Source organism: Coffea eugenioides, chromosome 5 (assembly GCF_003713205.1).
Source record: "Coffea eugenioides isolate CCC68of chromosome 5, Ceug_1.0, whole genome shotgun sequence".
Taxonomy (NCBI): domain Eukaryota; kingdom Viridiplantae; phylum Streptophyta; class Magnoliopsida; order Gentianales; family Rubiaceae; genus Coffea; species Coffea eugenioides.
This window is the reverse complement of record NC_040039.1, coordinates 30,769,494-30,789,510: the sequence shown is the minus strand read 5'-3', so window position 1 is coordinate 30,789,510 and position 20,017 is coordinate 30,769,494. Positions and strand designations below refer to the sequence as shown.

Here is a 20,017-nt window from a genome sequence, read left to right as displayed (position 1 = left end):
TATATTAACAATGTCTAAAACTTCAGTATCATCCTTAATATTTTTCGGTGGATGAAAATATTCTTCTGGAATTGATAATATCAAGGTAAACAAAGATTATTCTGTTGTCTTTTCTTTTGTGAAGTTTATGAAACATTCCTATGGCCTTCAACAAATTTTGAATACTAATTGTTTAACAAATGATTTCTCACACCATGTGTTTGATAGAATGTCTAGGAGAAAAGCTACATAACAACATAGATTCATGCCTAATATGTTTGATTTTCACCACATATATGTAGATGTTCATTTCTGGCACCTCTCTATCACATGATCAAATAATCTCGTATACTTGAAATATTTTTGCACATTTATTCAACATCAACTGGTGGCTTGTGTTACTTTTGAGTAACTGTATTAGTAGAGAACATTCAAACAAATTGTGGCATATTGTTGAGACCTAAAGATTAGTAGCTAGCTGGGGAGATGTTTTCATCACATTATCAAATTAGTAGAAGTACTTTGTATTCTAGTAAATCCTATATTTTAATTTGGGTTATTATCACTTTACGCCCTTAAACTATATCACTATTATCAGTTTACCCCCTAACGTTATCTTTTAATCACTTTACCCCCATAAGTAATTCAACTCAACATGTCAAAAAATTTTGGATAAAAATACCCTTTTATTTTATAGCATTACTCCATTGTTATTATCACTGTATTTGTTTAGATTATAGTGATACAATCACTTTAGTTCCTAACATTATTTTCTAGGCATTTTACTTCATCGTTAATCTTACTTTTTTTTTTGTCAAAACATCGTTAATCTAACTAGTATGGTCAAAAAATTTTAAATATATTTACCCTTTTTATATATAATTAAAAATAAAAAATTTGGAATGGTTATTCTTCCCTTTTTTTCACTTTAAGAGATCGAAAAATATAAAAATAAAAGAGTTTTCTCAAATTTCTTTTTTCATACTTATTAATACTAGGAAAAGAAAAAGAGATAGAAAAAAAGAAGAAAGAAAATTAGATTTTGCAAAGAAAGAAAATAAAGAAAAGTCTAACATTATTATATTACATTAAGATTGTCGGGATTAGAATTGGAATTTGGTAGTAAATAGAAAAGTGAAATAATTTTAAAATAATAAAAGTATTTAATTCTTTCTTATTTGTATTTTTTTAAAAAAAGAATTGAGCTCTCTCCCTCTCCCCCTCCCCCTCTCCATCTTTCTATTCTCTTTTGATATTAATAAGATTGCCAAGAAAAAAGAAATTAATATTTTGACTTTTTTTCTTGATACTAAAAAGGAAAAGAGCCACTCTAAATTTTTTATTATGCAAAGAGGAGGGTATTTTCTTCTAAAATTTTTTAACTTGCTAAGTTGGTTTAATGGTAAGATAAATTGCCTAAAAAATAACTTTATGGGGTAAATTGATAATGAGACTATAGTTTATGGGGGTAAAGTAATAATAATTTTAAGAGTTAAACATGTCTTTTCACTTTAATTAACAAACTCCGTTAAGTTTGACCGTTAGTCTTGGGGGTAAAGTGACTAAAAGATAACATTAAGGGGGAAATTGATAGTGACATCAAACGTTAAGGGGATAAAGTGATAATAACCCTTTTAATTCTTGTGTTGCACTTATTGGAAGTAATTGGTAATAAATCCTATATTTTAAATGCATTATTTAAGCTTGTTATTGACTTTTCCTAGGAAACTAGTAGCTTTTTTAATATGCCTGAAGTGTCTTTATTCATGTGGTTAAATCTCAAATGAACTGATTTTGGAAGGAAACTATACGTTGGTAATGGTTGATGCACATTTTTTGAGAGAATATTGACTACTAAAATTTTGAACATGTGCTATTTATCTCATAATTTTTTTGGATTGTCCAAACGAGTTTTGATTTTGAAATTTGAGTTTGCTAATCCTGGAATATATAGTTGTATACAACTGGATGCCTTTTGCGTAGTTTTCATGTAAGTTGGACCCTGAATTTTTTTGAATGTGTCTATAACGGCCTTGCAAGTTAGGTAAACAATCAATTATTTTTTCTTGGATTTTCTTATCCATAAATGGTAAAAAAAAAAAAACCGAGAAGTGGTTACTTTTGATTGGTGAAGCTTGAAGTGCAGAGTACTAGTTCAAATATTTCAACTCTATTTGCAATTGGATCACCTATCTGTCTTGGAAAAAAAAAATTTTGTCTTGGAAATTTGTTATAGTTATACCATGATTGAGTGTTTTATCATGTCATCCTGCTTTACTTAGAGATAAAGAAGAGACGTATACTTATTTGTCTTCTTGGTTCTCATAAAGTATTATTTTTTGTTATTTTTTTTTGTATGTCACCTATTTGAATGATTGCCAACTTATTTGAAACTTGTTTTTAGAACCCCGTTAACTAATTCCATCTAGATTTTCTTTCATATTTTGAAATTATGGTTCCTGACTAGCTGGAAAATTGTGCAAATCATTAACTAAGAGTTGCAGGGAAAAAAATTATAAAGGTAAAACATCATGAACAATGCTGGAAAATATTCAATTGGAACTAAAGAAGAAAATTTCAGCTTGATTACTTTTTGTAAAAAGTTCTTTTCAAGAAGTAGGAAGGATAACATAAACAAATATCATAGACTTGAAATTTTCGTCTTTTTCTTGTTATTGCTTACAATTTTCCTTGTAATTTTTATTGCAATTTTTGTATTTTTTTTTTAAAAAAATATATGCAATAAGTTTGATTCATTTCCAAAAAAAAAAAAAAGAGACCAATAATTGCATGGTCAATAATGGTAGAATTTATTTTCAATAATTATAAGGAAATTATCAAAGTTGTACTATCTTCTTGTGCCTGTACAATAAAAAAAAATTAAATTTTTAGTTCATGTTAGAAACTATAGAGTAGATTAAAACTTTTTTCTTGTTATCCTACATTGCAATTAGGATAATTAGGTGGCAATAATAACATCATTATGAGAATAAAATTTGAAAGTGAATCAAATTGGGAATATTTTTTTTACAAAGAGTGTTATTTTGGCAAAATACTCAAACTTAATGCTCTCCCATTATATATATATATAGACAATAAGAAAACATCTGCACGTAGTTTGTTGTAAATTTTTTTTGTCACTTCATATATTTTCGAATATACCCATTATTATTATATATTCTCTTGTAAATGTATTCAACTCCTACTCATACACACAGCCAAAACTATTTCAATCCAATACCCACAATTTTTTTTTTACCAACCCACTAAACTATTACTTCTTCCTTTTACTATTTCCATCGCTGCGATCCGATATATTCCGCGATTGTTTTGACTTCCCAAACTATATCTTAGTAGCATAGTTATTAAACCCGGCCCGGAGGGGAACCCGGCGAAAGAGGTGGGTGAACGGGTTACTGGTTCAACCTGTGGGTGAGTGGTTCAACCGGTGGGTCACGAAATATATTTAAATATTATGTTTCATAATTTTTTATATGGTTAAAACTATAATAAATTATGTCATAGTAAATGCTCAATTAGTCTAATTTATTATAGAATCATTAATTCTTATAAGAATTAACAAAACCTAAATGCAATTAATAATCCATCAAATTTCAAGAATAAAATTTTATCTAAGTATAATTATCTAGTTTATTTATGAATTTTAAATGCAAAGAATTATTAGGAACGATATTTGCCTTTAGAATGAATTATGTGATATGTTATTTTTTAAATTAATTTCATAATTTATAGAGTCTCGGGAGTAATAAAATTTATTAAAAGATTCCAAATAAATAATGTTTTGGAAAATTAAAATAAGAATAAGTCTAATATATAATATAAAAAAAGACTAAATGTTAAACAAATGAGCTGTTGGTGCAGCGGTTGTTGCATTTCCTTCAATACAAGAGGTCGTTGGTTCGAAGCTTCACTCCAGCATCTTTCTTCCAAACATTTTTAACATGCAAACCCGGTTTCCTATAAAACCGGACGGTTCTCCGGGTTTGACCGGTTGAACCGCCGGTCCGTTGAAAAGTCAACGGTTTAGTTGTCAAAACGATCCAATTAGCTAACCGGCCCGGCTCAATGGCCGGTTCACCGGGTTGACCGGTCGAACCGCCGGGCCGGGCCGGGTTTAATAACTATGCTTAGTAGTCTTTTTTCTGCCAGATTCTTCTATACCCACAATCAATTTTTTTCCCAACTTCTTAATATTTTATCCGTAACGTGGAAGTTCTTCACAACATACAACTTCAATGGCAGTTATTAGCTGTTCTTCTATACTAAGCCAAGATATTTCAACACCGGCATATCCATTGCATTTTTAATTACCTCAATTTTTTTTTCTCACTTCCAATGGGTTTCAAGACATTGCAAGCATTATTAAGTCAAGGTATTTCAACACTGGCATTGTGAGGACTCGAAAATTTTGCTTATTTTATTTATTTTATTGGCTCAAATAAGTATTTACTCACCCGATTTCTCCGATTATTATTTTCTAACCTTTTTAGGCCTAATTAAATGTCTCCATAGCTTAGTTATATTTTTAAAGCGATTCGTTTCGAAATTTAATTTCTGAAGGCTCGTTAGGTGAAAATAGTAAATACGCGACTGGAGTAAATAATCGATTCGAGAAATTACATATATTTTGAATTTATTTTATTTTCTTGAGTTATTAAAACAAAAAATAATAATAATTTATGTGAAAAATAATATAATTGTGCCAAATATTCAATTAATTGGTTTTGTTATACTAAATTAATATTCCTAGAGTTAGATTAATATTATTGCCTTAAAATAAATTCTTTAAATTCCGATAGCTAAGTTTAATTGTTAATAATGTTAAGGGTTAATAGGAACCTTAGTATTAAAATGCAGTTAATAAATTTTAGACAAAATCGATACAAGTATACTTAGTATACTTAGGACGTTAAAACTTCGATAATCAAACCTCTGCGAAATTAGTATATTATTGGGCATTCAAATTATATTTGAAGTAAAATTTTGGAATTAGCTTATGAATGAGGACTTAAGTGGAAGGTCGAATAAGATGCTAAAAGACTAAATCAGCCCTCCTCCATTTCAAAATTAACCATGCCCGTATTATCTCCATTTCCGCCATTGGAAATTATTACATACGAATTCATAGATTAACTAAACATATTTTAGTGCTTCGTTACTCGTTTAATCAATTTCCTAAAAATTCGAATGTGTAAGAATTGTGAGGTTAAGGAGATAGAAATAAGATTAGGAGCTAATAAGGGATTTAAGGAGAAAATTTCAGATTGGTAACTCGGATGTGTTAATGCCGAAAGGCTAAACTAATCCTTCATATTAACCAATCTATTATACGACCAATAGGCTATAGATTGAGTGGGAAGCTTAGGACCTATCAATCTACCGACTAAAGAAGCATTGCGGGCTGCCTTGATATTAACGATGGAGAGGAACAATAAAAGGAACAAGAGCTATCGAAACTCCTCGGGCAAGCTTCAATCTAAACACTTCATCCTCGCTGGATCCATTTCTCCACTGCAGCACTACATCTTATAAACTACCGGCTCATCTCCACAATATTCATTTCATTACACTAGCTCCCCTCCATCACAACACCCCACTACCATTTTCTCCTCGGCCACGAACCAAGAGCGAAAAGAAAGAGAGAACCGAGCCTTCCATTTCTGTCTCTGTCCGTAGGCTTGAAGGAAAGAGAGAGAGGCTTGTTGTTTTCTTCGTCTCACCTGCGAGCTGGTGAAGGGGACCGAGAACCATCACTTTCTTCATCAACTCCACCGCCTGCAACAGCCAAGCAAATCAACCAAATCCCAAGCCCATCAGCGAGCCGAGGGGGAAAAACAAATCGCAGCAGCTTGACGCGCGAACTAAGCTTCCAGCTGAGGTAGATTCTGGTTTTAGATTAGCTCATTAGAGGTAGACGAAATTGTTTAAGGGCTTGCATGTGATGTTTAAGCACTTGGATGATGAATTGGGACACCAGAAATGTGATCATGAATGAAAATTGAAGCTGCCAAGAGCTTGAGCTGGAAAATTCAGCTTGTAATCGGCCAATCTGTGATAATCCGAGATTAGATATGCGTTTAGCTAATCATAAACTAGGTAATTACGCTTTGCATGATGATTATCAGCTTTGATTAAGCAAGAAAAAAATGAGAAGAGCAGAATCCGTTTGCATGCAAGTTAACCGGGGGAAAAATTGAATGAATTTATGGTTGATGGATGATTTTGTTGATAATCGAACTTGGCTATGGATTAAAACCCGATTCTGGAACTAAAACTGATAGTTAATCAGTCCATCTAGCCGTGCATGTTGCCGACGAAGCTCCTGGCCATTTGAGTAATTTTTTTTACAAGTGCTAAATTCTTGGTGAAATTGTTTAAATAGCCGGCCGAAATACACTTGGAAAGTCGACAAATTTTGGTTGAAAAATTGGTGAGTGGGCTCTATGAAATCCCACAATGACTTGGATGATCTGATTAGCTAGGATTGGATGCTGATTGTGTTGATTAAGTGCTAATTTAGTAGAGTTAAGTGGAAAAATTGAAAAGGAAGTCAAATGAGGAGTTGCATGTGAAGATGCTGTTTCTGCCCTGCTATTTTCGTGCAATTTAGTGTAATTTCTTGAAGGCCAATTGACTTGTTTCTGATGCAAATGTGAAATATAGGCTGTGTTTAAAGTTTCCTCGAAATTTTACGTAATTCGAGTGATTGTGTGTTGAGATTTAGAAAATCTGCCAAAACTGGGAAATGATTCCCGTCACTACTAGACAGCCAGCTTGTTTTGGCCATAACTCTGTACTCCGATGTCGAAATTGAGTGCCGTCAGTGGCATTTGAAACTAGACATTCCTAGCTTTCCATTGGTACCAAATGTATGTTCTGGTTCCACTTGAGTAAGCCACACCATTCAATTGAAAATCACTGTCCTGTTTCGTTTCTCTCTAGGAGACAGGACAGGACTTGTATCTTGATGCTCAAAAACGAGTTATTTGTGAATGGAATTTGAAAATGATTTCTTCTGTGAAATTATAGCCCTACAAATTTATTTTCCAACGCCACCAACCATGCTCAATTCTGAGTTGAATTGAGTGAGTGGTGATCAAAATACTGAACCTGCCATACTCTTGGAAATCCTAACTTTTGGACAGATTTGATGCAAGGCTTGGTATAGACTTGCTAATTAAATTTCTTGGTGTTAAACACCCACCAAAGGTACCATGAATGTTCTTTAGATTTTGCCTATACAAATGAACCATGTTGAGAGGATTTTCTCTTGGTCAAAAGTTTAGAAAAGGAAATTTTCATACACAAAGCAGCCTTGCCTTAAAATTTTGGAAACTTGAGTGATTTTGTTAAGTGACTTCCCGTGCATATTTTTCTATGAAATTTGACAGAGGAATAGCCATTATATGGTAGTATTATACTGCTAATTATGGTGTTATTCCGATACCGTTTCATGACTCAAATAAATTACCAAAGTTTATGACTTGAGTTTGAAAACCCTTGTTTAACAAGAAAATTTTAGTAACTTTGAGCTTATTTTTGAATGCTTTCCATGTGGAATCTTAGAAAAGTGTATTCTATGAACTTTTAGTACTTTGGAAGAGGTTTCCATTGGTACCAATCTTTCTAATTTTGACATGTAGAATGTGAGATACGATTTTTCAAAGTATCGTATCGAAACTGAAAATTTTCCGGATTCCACGGAAGGGAGTTTTTCAAGTACTCCTTATTCTGTCGATATTATTCAAATGTTTTATCCTTGATTTTCATGATGTAGACTTAATTTCTCTTGTACCTTAAAACCCCGCTTGAGAGTCTCGATTTAGGATAATTAAGGCTTGTTTCACGAGATTTTTCCTAAAATTGTACTATGATACGATCTTCATCAGTAGTAGGGATTATAAATGATAGACTATTACTATTTGTTCAGGCACACACGAGGACCTTCAAGAGGATCCGACAGAGGACGCTTGAACTTCAAATTGAACCTATTGCTCTTGTTGCTAGGTGAGTGTTCCATATAGGAATACGTAATTGAATAAGTCTAGGACATGCTCATTTCATGATTATTAAGTGTTAAGTTTTTACCATACTCATGTCTATATAAATAATGAACACTTGCATTGCATACCGACATGAATTGGTTAAATGATTAACCATATCAAATGACTATATGAACTCGATACATGTTTAATTTGCTAGATTACTTGCTTAGCCTACTTGGTTTTGTAAAATGAGTATCCCTGCTTGTTCTATGCTTATTTGGTTAAAGTGCTTTCTTGACTCGATGTGTGATAATTTGGAAAACGATTTTTGATCCATCGAAGTGAGCAGTGTGTACTTTATCACACTAGCCTTTCGAGTGGTGACTTGTGTGAAATGTTTTCGTGAATATCTTACGTGTTGTGACGTCGTTGGGTGAACCCCTCGACCAGTTTATGTGTTGTGACGTCGTTGGGTGAATCCCTCGACCAGTTTACGTGTTGTGAATCTCCTCGACTCTCGCGTGATAAAAATAAGATAACGGCCAATGATGGCCTATTAATATGGCAAATGCCTGTCAAATAACCGTCACTACTCAACCGTTAACCGTGAACCGTTTACCAACCCACATGACTATTCGATATCCGTGAATTACATGCTTCCATGAAATCAACTTGTATTACTTACGTGCTTACGTGCTAAGTATCCACTTGATTACTTGATTATCATGAATCACATGTTATATGAAGTTGTCCATCATTGATAGGCGAGTGTGTACTTTACCTCACTCGACCTACTCAAATGATGAATTTTACCTTTTGTCGAATTACTTGGTTACCTGTGCATGCTGTAAGCTCTAAACTGAACTTGGGCCCTGCCTCGATTACTGACCTACTCGAGCCAGGACTGGGCTCGGTCGGGTAGGTTGGAACCCTGGACAACCGTTTCGGTATACTCGAGTACTACCACTGGAGGGATAAGGTGATGGCCAGTCAAACCGAGGGGATCCGGAAGTCATAAGGTGCAGATGACCGATGAAGTTCCACTGGAACACCGTATCCTACAGTATATGTTTACCTTGTATCATGATAATTGTTTCATGCTAAAATGCTAACATGAAATCATGAACTATACATGCTAAATGTCTCATACCATGATAAATGTCTCAAATTACCGTATAATGATTATCACCTCATGATAACATGCCATTGTGTAACGTTGAACCATGCATATGATATGCCCGACTTTCTTGATTTGTTTGAACTCTTAGAGTGTCTTGGAACTTCACTGGGCTGTGTAGCTCACCCCACGTCATTTATTTTTCCTGACAGGTCCTGGCAAATGGGGCGATCTGAAACCTAGTTGTATTTTCTTATGAATGTAATTGAATCTTATAACTTCGCTTTGCGGTTTGTAATGTATAATTATATTTACGTCATAGATCGGATTGGGAATATGTTAAGTTTAGGCGACTTTTTGTCTTGGATTGCCACTTGAAGTTGGAAAAGTGTAAAACCTAGACTTGTTACGTGGCTTATATGAATTTGTTATTTGGGATTGTCGGATTTTATTCAGTGGTTTGTAATGCGTAAGGTTTAAGAATCGACGATTAGCTATCCTATAATACTGTTATCTCTGAAATTAATGTGGTTTTAGTAATTGGTTTATTTGGAGAGAAACGATGTTGTAATAGTCTAGGTTATACTTCGGAAGAATTTGACTAGTTTGCTTGCGTGAGTCCTGGCGAGAGCTAGGCAGACGGCCCGCCAACCCTCTGGTTCGCCTTAGGGGGAAGTGGGGTCGCCACAGACATATCTATTGTATTTTTTATCTCAATTTTTTCTCATTTTCAAAGGTCTTCAAGGCCTTGCAGGCGTTATTAAGTCAAGGTATTTCAACATCGGTAGACTTATTGCATTCTTTATGTCCAAAAAATTGCAACAAAATATTGTACTCTTCGCCAAACACAACACAACTTCAATGGTAGTAAGTATCGTCAAAGTGGTTGGTCCTACTGCCCCGCGGGGGGCTCTCGGGGCGGGAGGTGGGGGGGAATTTTTTCCCCCGTTTAGAAACGGGGCGGGGGGCGGGGAGTATATCCCCCGCCCCGCCACCCGCAAAAAAAAAGAGTATATATATATAAATAAATATATATATAATATGTAATTTAATTAGTTATAAACTTATGATAATGATATTATTAGTTAGATGTATTATATAATGTATATTAATGTATGTAATATAATTGATATTATCAATTATATGAATAATTAGACATGTCTACTAATAGAATTTATTAATTAGTTATATTAAATTTACTAATACATTTATACTAAATTTCTAAATTACACTTAATGGAATAACACTTTTTTCTCAAAAAAAAGTACAAACACAATAATGAATTAGTGATTGTATTTGTACCAAAAGTAAAAACTTGACTATTTTAGTTGTATTTATTTCATCATGTTGGATTGTATTCAAATAACTTTTGTTTGATTGTTTTTATGAGGTTCAATTGTAAAATTACAATGAATAATAACTTAATGATGTGTTGATATTTTAGTATTTGATAATTTATTAAATTTTAACTATAATAAAATTTTATTAACCCCGCGAGAACAATTTTATTAACCCCGCAGGGGAAGCGGGGCGAAGCGGGGCAGGGCGGGGGGAGTGGGAGGCGGGGGACGGGGCGGGGGTCGGGGGAAATTAATAGGCAACGGGACCCCCCAACCTCGCCCCGTTGCCATCCCTAGTCCCACTTTTCTAAGTAAATCTGCTCTAAATACAATCAGTACTATATTCTAATTGAACAACGTTTATGCCAAGAATCAATTTGCTCCCAATTTGAGTTGTTTTCATCTTATTTGTCAATTGAAAGGAGTTTCATGGTGCATGGGCATTCCAAGTGGTTCATGCACTTGGAATTCATCAATTAATTTACTATTGTAACCATTCGTTAAAGAAGAATTTGGAGTTATGTTTTCTTTTTTTTTTTTTAACCCGGAGCATGTTTCGACTCAAATCCTTAGGATCCGAGCCGGCAACACCAAATCGGAGGAATGCGCCACGGCCCCACGCAGCAACCTCGGACGAGTCACAGGGGTTTAAGTCCAGGGTAAGATTCGAACCCAAGACCCCAAGAGTTCTTAAGAGCCTGTTTACCGCTGGACCACCCCTGTGAGAGCATAGTCATGTTTTCTCTTGCTCCCTTTTCTCTATGACATAATGGTTCAATATTTACCTTCTTTTCTGTACTTATTCACTTAAAAATGCAGGTTCTCTCTCATAAGCTCTTGCAATTAGTTCATACTACTGTTTCTATCAGGCAATAAGGGCCACGGATAATAACTTTTTGAGGTGATCAGTGTTAGTCCAGTGTTTTGTAGAGTTTGCACACGGAAAGCACCTAATTCAGGTCAGCTGTGCTTTTCTTCATCTCCCCGCAAGGTTTTAACCAAGAAGCACAGGCATGGAGCGTGCCTCGACAATTCTATTCACCTGTACTATTTATTTGATTTGAGCAACTAATATATTTTTTGACGAGGAGCAAACACATTTAGTGTGTCTCGATAGCTAGTATATAATATATATATATATATATAGTATATATTTGAATTCATTTTCAAGAGAATTAGTTTTATGTTGTAATAGAAAATATTTAGAAAATTTACTAAAATAAAATATATAAGAAAATAATTTTTTAGTAGTGATTCATAACCATAATTGATAGCTACTAATAAAAATTAAGGTTTACTAAATAGGATGAAAAATAAATAATAAGAAATACATATTAGTTAGAAGAAGAATATATTAAAAGTTTTAAGTAGATAATTATCAAGGGTAGTTTACGAATACCGAAAATTGACGCAAAAAAAATTATACTAACCCCTCCTTCTTTCTAAGTCTTTCTAAGTATATATGGTATATACAGAATAGATTAAACACGATCTCTCCTTTAATTATCATTTCAGATCTATCCTTTTTTTTTATTTTTTTGTTTTTCTCAGAGGGCTATCTTGTAACTTTGTAATCACTTCCCATTTGCTCGGCCCCTTTCCGCCGTCACCGGAGGACAAGGTAATGTCGGAAAGTATTCTTATTTCGAACCGGCGAATAAATCGCCATCGGTGTCTCCAAATTCCAAGGACAATTTGAGCCCCACAGTCCTCACCTAAAACCATTCTTTAGTTCCTCAAACCGTCAAACGGTTGTGGTTCTCCAATTCACTGGACCCCACAAATCACCTTCAGATCAACGGGTCTGATGCATCCATTTTTCTTGCACGACATCAAATTAGCCACCTGGTCCAGTTACGACAATTTGTCACATTTTCTAATAAATTAAAAAAAAAAAGAATTTCTGATTTTCGCGCCTGATTCTTTCTCAATCTATTTTAATTAAATCAAAACAAGGACGAAATGACACAAATACTCTTGTTTTGAACGGCAGAATAATTATTTGCTCATGTACTTTTATGTCTTTTCGTCGAAAGCATTTTTAGTTTATCATTATTCTTCGTACACTAGTGGGGACTAGATAGTCTCAGAATCTCAAAATTAAATTTAAAATCTTTTGGAGTTTTGATTCTCTAAAAAATCTCACTCAACAATCGAGATAGTGACTCAGAGAGGAAGGAAGGGAAGAATAAAAAGACCAAAAAAATAGTCAAGTTTTGCATAGGGATTGTTGAGTTAAATAAGAAAATAATTATCTTGATTTGTTTTTAGTTGAAAAAGACCAAAGCACTGAGCAGAGGCTTGTCCATTTTCAGTTTCTTTGTCAGCAGATTTTTGATCAAGTTGTTTCAATTTCGTTGGTAAATCTAATTCTTGATAGATGATGAAGAACATTGAAGTTCAGCATAATGGAGGAGTCTCCAAATCGTCTAATTTATTTGCAGGGAAGGAAAGAGTTGATGGTAAATTATTGCTTTTCTGGGTTCTTCTTCTTCTTCTTTTTAAATTTTTTGAAAGCAGAAATTAAGAAATTGACATTTGATTTTGTGGGCAGTCAAATTAATCTGTTTGTCTTTCTGGGTATTTTTTTATTTTTTTTTTTATTTTTGGGTTTTTGATTTAGTGCAATGGGTTGATGACAGGGTCGATGACAGCTTGCTCTAATATACTGAATATGGTAGTTTTAGTTATTTCATGATCGTTTATTTTTTCTATTATATGTGAAGTAATGATCTTTGGATGATGATCGCGTTTGCCGATGATCAATTGTGCTGGTGATTATATACTGTACAAGGTTTGATTTGGAAATTTCTAATTTTCTTTGGGGCTGTTGATTTAGAGTACTTCCCTTTCCTTGTCAAATGCTTCTTCAGGATGATAATGGAAGTTTATATATTTTATTAACTTTCCAAAATAGATTTTAAGCTTTTCTGCTCTTAGCATATAGTCCAGAAAGGCACTGCATACAATCGTTGAGGCATTTGTTTTACTGATGGATATTGCAGAAGCTTTGGGGGTGTTGAAAATTGAGGACAATGGTGATGACACTGGAGGTGCCTATGGAGCGGTTTGTTTTCCTGATCGTCCTGGTGAGCCTGATTGTATATACTATTTGAGGACTGGGAAATGTGGTTATGGAAGTAGATGTCGGTTCAATCATCCTTCATATTCCAGCCAGGTATCTGGTTTGGCATAGAGTTTTATTGTGTTAATTTTGATGAACCAGATAAGTGTGTTTTGATAATCACTGTGGTTGTGTGGTTGTGTGGTTGAGCAGGGGCATCAGAATTCTGGTGTACTTCCAGAAAGGGAGGGAAAACCTGAATGCAGGGTAAGTGTTTTTTTTTTTTTCCTTTTAATTTCTCCCCTCCTTACTGTGCACCAGAGATTAGTTTCTGATTCATTGGTCTTTGTTGCATTACTACAAAAAAAGGGAAAAAGTTTCAATAGTTGATTCTGACATATCTTTTTAACACAAATATCCTTTGGAGTTGGCAAATTTTGAAGTCTGTCCTGGTGGCCATTTATAGATTATAATCTACAATACAAATTTGACCCATCAGGATAACTCTGATAATTTTCCTGCAATTGTTCTTTTTGATATCGAATTTCCTGCAATTATTCTGGATTAGACAAAGGCATGTCACTAAGCCATATGCACTGAGAAGGAAAGCAAATACTTTATTTGGAGTGTGTTGTGGATGACCATTTTGGGTTCAGTCAGTGCATGTCTATGATGGCAAGGATTTATAAATTGGAACTGCACTTATTCATGGCGCTGATGTATATTCAAAATTTGTATGAATTTTTTCCGTTTATGATGTAATGAATGTGTTGTCAGTTGCTTATCTTTGACATTGTGCAAATTAAGTTTTTAATCTTTGAACAACTAACTTCTGCTTTTCTTCTGAGTTGACTGGATCAAATGGCACAGGGAATTTCTGAACATTTGTGGATAAATGCCACAATCATACAAATTGGCTATTGTCATTTTGTAGAATATAGTCTACAATTGGTGATATCATTTTGCTAAACACTAATCAACATTTTGAATAAAAAGATTTTTTGAATTATATGAAAAACAGAACTATACTAAGCAGCAGATGGGAGAACCTTTTCTTATTATATGGTGGAGTGATAAGAAGATTTGCGATACAGGTGAGATTGAAGAAGTCTGTTCACGACAAATGAGACTTTCAATGATATATAAAAGAGGGTTTTAAAGTGGATGATAGGTGTTAGAATATCAACTTGTTAGTCAAATTTTTAAGGTTAGCACGAGGTTGGATTATCCCCAATAAAATGTTGTGAAGAAGTTTGATTTTGAAAAAGAGTTATTGGTTTATCAATCCCTGTGAAGACAGGGATGGTTAATTATCCTTGGTAGATGAAATTGATTGATGTGCATGTTCTTATATTTTTGCTGTTGTTAACCCTTTAAGAGTATATGAGGTTCAAAATGTGTGTTGAGCACAGTACCTGGATTAATTCAAAGTATCCATGAATCTGTGGATCCATTGACCAAGAAAATCTTGGTTAACCTGCAAATCAAGCATTATTAATCTGGTGAATACTCAACCTCAAAGTACAACTTTTAAACTAGCTTCTTAAAAGCTTGAATTGAAACCAATTCTTACCCAAACTTAAGTTGAAGAAATCTGAAACTGTTCTGCATGTTCTTTTGTGCTTAAAGTTTAAAAGTTCAGTCACTTTGTATAGAGTTGTATCCAATTTTTTCTTCCTCTGTGCTTTCTGGTGGATGCATATTTGAGCCAACTATAGTTCCCCCAATTTAGCTGTCTCATCTATGGCTTAATCCTCCTGCTAAAGCAATGTGACCATTGTTGTAAGACACTCAATTGCTATATTTGAATTATTAGTTGCCTCTGAATATAACAAATCTAAAGGAAACAACTATAAGAAGCCGCATGAGAGTTGGTTGGGTGCCCGCTGCATGTGATATCATCTTCTCCGTACAAAGGTATGTTTGTGGTTACTACTGGTGTATGATACAATTAATTGAAGACCAAAGCTGATCTTTATTGGCTTAGTGAAGGTAATGTCTTATTTAGAAGTAAGTGTTGTTCACCTTTGATCCGTCATCTGTTGACGTCATTCTTTCCAGCCTGAGTACCTGGATTAAAACCATGGTGGAACCTTGATTTTGTGAAACTGTAAGGTTTTGAGGGACGTAATTGAGGTGGTGTGTAGAAGAGCAACTAGGGATTTGGATTGACCTAAAATCTATTAGTTTAGACAGAAAAGAACATCAAAAAAAGATCATGAGACATCTCAAAAACATGAATTAACATAAATTCTACTTTTTGTGATGAATAAATCAACTGACTCAACAAACTTAAAACAATTTCAGATTCTGTCAGTCTTTAGATCTTATTTTGCTATAATCTGTTTGACTTGTATATACATCTATTGGGTGACCTCTTTATGTTATGCTCCTGAAGAAAATTTTCATTTCACAGATTATCTAGTTCTCATAATTAATCCATCTACGTATTTTTTGCTTATAGAATTTAACACACAAATTTGTCTATTTAATATTTTCCTTTTATCAAACTATTTTTCTGATGAATTGTAGCATAACAGATAGAGCTCTGGAGTTGTCCAGTTTAAACTTAAGTGCTTCATTTTTGTTTGAGAATCCTAATGGGTGTTTTTTATATTCATTAAGACTGACAATATTTGCCAACTAATATCAGTGCTTGTTAATAGCTGAAGATTGCTTGATCTTAGCCCTAATTTTCAATGTGCATTTATCTGCAGCACTATATAAGGACAGGTATCTGCAAATTTGGATCAGCTTGTAGATATCATCACCCGCAGGATAGACATAATTCTGATCCACTCTTGTTGAACATTTGGGGGTTTCCTATGCGTAAGGTGCTTATTTACTTTTCTCATTCTGGTTCTTCCGCTTTACTTGTTATAGTGTTTAAGCAGCTTAGTTGCTTTTATACTTCTTCATATAGCTGATACAATTTCTCAGGATGAAAAGCCGTGTCCTTATTATATGCGAACTAGTACGTGCAAATTTGGAGTAATGTGCAAGTTTGACCATCCGCAGCCTGTATCTGCTGCTAACGGCTTACATGTCACAGGATCTACTGCCTATGGATCTACGACCTTAGCATTTATGACCTCATCTAGCATACCCTATGTAGGCGGAGTTTCAGATTTATCAATACCAAAGACAAATTCTATAATCAATCCATCTGTGCAAGGTTCCCAATCTTATATGCCTCTTTATCTATCACCTTTTCAGTGTTGGAGTACATACATGGTTAGTAAAAGTTTCCTGAGAAGAGGCCATGAATTTTCTAATTTATGGTGCTTGTAGACTTTCTATTAAGCTGATCTCTTGTCCATTTCATGCTGCTGATTCCATATTCTTGTGTGGCTATCAGGGAACCATGGGTGGCTCTTCTATTTTGGATGATCTTGCCGATCAAACTTTTGGTGGTCAGATACCTCTGTTGTCCTCATCATCTCACCAACCTGACAGACCTGATCAACCTGAATGCCATGATTTTGTCAATACTGGGAGCTGCAAATATGGAGCAGACTGTAAGTACTATCACCCAAGAAATAAGGTTGCTCCAACCACATCAAATTTGTTAGGGCCACTTGGTCTCCCTCTACGACCTGTAAGTATCGTTGCGTTCACAAGCATTTTTTTTTTACCTTGAAACAGCACAGTTTTACCAGGAGCTATAGCATAACAGCATGAAAATGGGGAATAATGTCATATATAGTACAAATAAAAGATTAATGTGCAATTGTATGAGTGCTGCTACTCCTAAGATAATTTGTGAACACTTAAATTGAAATACAAAGGAAGTTCCGTAGGTTTGTGTGCTGCTTCATGTATAATGATTTGAGTCGCGATCTGTATGCCGAGCAGTAGCATCTGTATATGTAAAACTTTTTGAGTGTATGTAGCTTAAGCATGACAGAAATGCAGATTTAATTGTCTCTATGCCTTTACAATCTCTTAATGGTATGGTAGTTAGCTTATTCTCATTTTGAGCAGCTTTGTTAGCTTTAACCTTACAAGTGCAGGTTCTACCCATTTCATTTTATATATTTTCTTTTCATAGTTAAATATAATTCAGAGGAAGTTATGATGACAGAATTTGGTTCACTTAACCTAATGGTAATCTACACCAAGTAAACGCAGCATCTCCTTTTTACTGTAGCAATAATTGCAAATAGAGAACTAGGCACATTGACTTTTGGAAAAATGACTAGTGATAAAGTTGTCAACATTAATGGGGAGAGAGTAGGTTGTATTCATATAATTTTTTCGGCTGCATTAATTTTTTTAACCGCAATTAGTATGGTTTACTTGACTATGCTTTCAAATGTAGGGGCAAGCTGTATGTTCGTACTATGCTATGCATGGACTCTGCAGATATGGTCCTACTTGCAAGTATGATCACCCTTTGGCAGGATATGTCGGTGTCCCTTCCCTAGTATTTAATACATCTGTCTTGCCATATCAGTGGAATTCACCCACCGTACCCTCGACTGAGACATCTCCCTCAATGTCATCTAAATTGCCTGACCTTTCGAGGAGCTCTGAAGTTACAATGCAGAAAGGACAGAATTCAAATACTGAAAAACTTCTGCATATCGGTGCCCCACCAAGTACTTCCCAAAGACCTTTAGAAGTTCAACAAGATGAATCCGATTGAAGTCACCTATTTTTCCCTTCTCTCCTGCCGTCTGTTTCATATTCATTACCTTTATAAGGTCTACAATGGCAAAAAAGAGAAGGGAGAGATAAACTATTTATCTTCATAAATTGACAGTTGATGAATTGTAGCTGATTCCTCCAACATGTTTTTGTCTCTCTGAAAGGGCATGGGGTCATCATTCTTTCTCCCTTGGTGTCCTTCCTGGATTCGCATTTTTGTTCTCTTTCTTCTCTTGAATTTTCTTCAGTTTTGCAGAGGATAGTGAACTGTGTCTTGTGAGTGGACGGAATTGTTGGAAGTCTATACAGACTTTACCTTTTTTTTCCCTACAAATTCAGCATTTTGCTTTAGATTGACAACTGTAAATCACAGAAATTGGAAGTTTTACAATAATTGCCGAAACATTCCTTAATCTTGTAAAATTGTTTCATCGGCTAGCTTTCATCCTAAAGTACAGTGCTTGCTCATCTCTGTTGAACTTTATAAGTTGTAGCCAATGCTGTTAAACTCGGATCAGATAGCGACTTAGTTAAAGTACTGGATTGGGGATCAACTGGTCGGATCAGACGAACTGTTCTAACAAATTTGTTGACATTAGTATGATGTTATAATTATTTTATATTTTTGTAAGTTGCAAAAATATTGAAATTAAGTTCTTGGTTATATTCGGTCAATTATACAAAATGTTTCAAAAATATTAGACTAACAATCAAATATACACCTAATAATTATATATAAAAATGTAAATTCATGGCTAAAATATGTCCATTTTCCAAAATTATTTGAATAACTAAATTAAGACAAATTAATGCAAGTTGGAATAACTAATACTAGATTGATAAGATGATGGAGATGAAAACATTTTGATTTAAAAATCATTCAGAAAAGCGAGTGATTTTGGTATTTGTACTAAATCGGTGGTATTTTCTTATTCCTACTAATGAATGAAAGTATTACAATTTAAGTGATTCAAATTATGTTTGGAAAAAATAAGAAAGAAAATTTTGAAAATCAGGTCAACTAGTCAAATCAAGTCATTGGTTTAGCCGATTTTTAATGATTTTGATTGATTTTTAACCAAAATGGTTTTGTGTTACAAATCAGTTTGGGAAGAAGGCCGATTCACGATCGGACCGATCAAATCGACCGATTTGTACCGGGTCTAACAACACTGGTTGTAGCATAAAGAACTTGATAAGTAGTCAATACATCTTGGAGGGCTCTAGGGGTTATATTTATTATGATAAAGTTCAAGAACGTTGATCAAAAATTGTTTTTGGCATTTTACTTGATGTTTTCAACTGAAAGCCTCTTTTACTATAATAAAAATTCAGGAATGTTATCGTTCTGCTGTTTTTTTCCTATTTGTAACTGCCACCTTTTATTGATCATTATTAGAATGAATAAATCCATTTAGTGGAGAGGCGTATTTTTGGCATAACAGAAAACTAAACCGAATGGTAGACGAGTTTTAGATTGAGGAATTTTTTTAGTTTAATTGGCACCATAATATAAATGTTATGAACTTTACAAAGGCATTTTTGTAATTGTCATACCACAATCAAGTACAATCAATGAATATAATTATACGAGAAAAGGATCATTTAGATATAATGAGCAGCAGGACAAAATTCTGGTTACTTAAATTTGAGGAGTTCTTTTTTGTTTTCTCCTCAATCAATATGATAATATAGTCAACATTCTTTTTTCTTTTTTCTTTTTTTTTTAGTGTAAGTGAGAGGATTCGACCTTGGGACTTTTCACTTACATACCCTTCCCCCTCTCCTCTCCGTACCATCCAATTCATCCCTACGTCTATAGTCAACTTAATTATCAGTTAAGCTTCTTTCTTCTAATTAA

General features: G+C 34.1%; 1 protein-coding gene across 1 annotated transcript; it reads left to right on the top strand.

Annotated features, from left to right (window-relative positions):
- Window positions 1–12,595: 12,595 nt before the first annotated feature.
- LOC113772513 (zinc finger CCCH domain-containing protein ZFN-like) lies at window positions 12,596–18,480 on the top strand. The gene is made up of 7 exons (XM_027317128.1): window positions 12,596–12,904; window positions 13,448–13,620; window positions 13,720–13,773; window positions 16,224–16,340; window positions 16,447–16,740; window positions 16,865–17,104; window positions 17,828–18,480. Exons 1-7 carry the CDS (start codon window positions 12,823–12,825, stop codon window positions 18,152–18,154), a joined length of 1,287 nt encoding a protein of 428 aa, XP_027172929.1. The 5' UTR covers window positions 12,596–12,822; the 3' UTR covers window positions 18,155–18,480.
- Window positions 18,481–20,017: the final 1,537 nt, after the last annotated feature.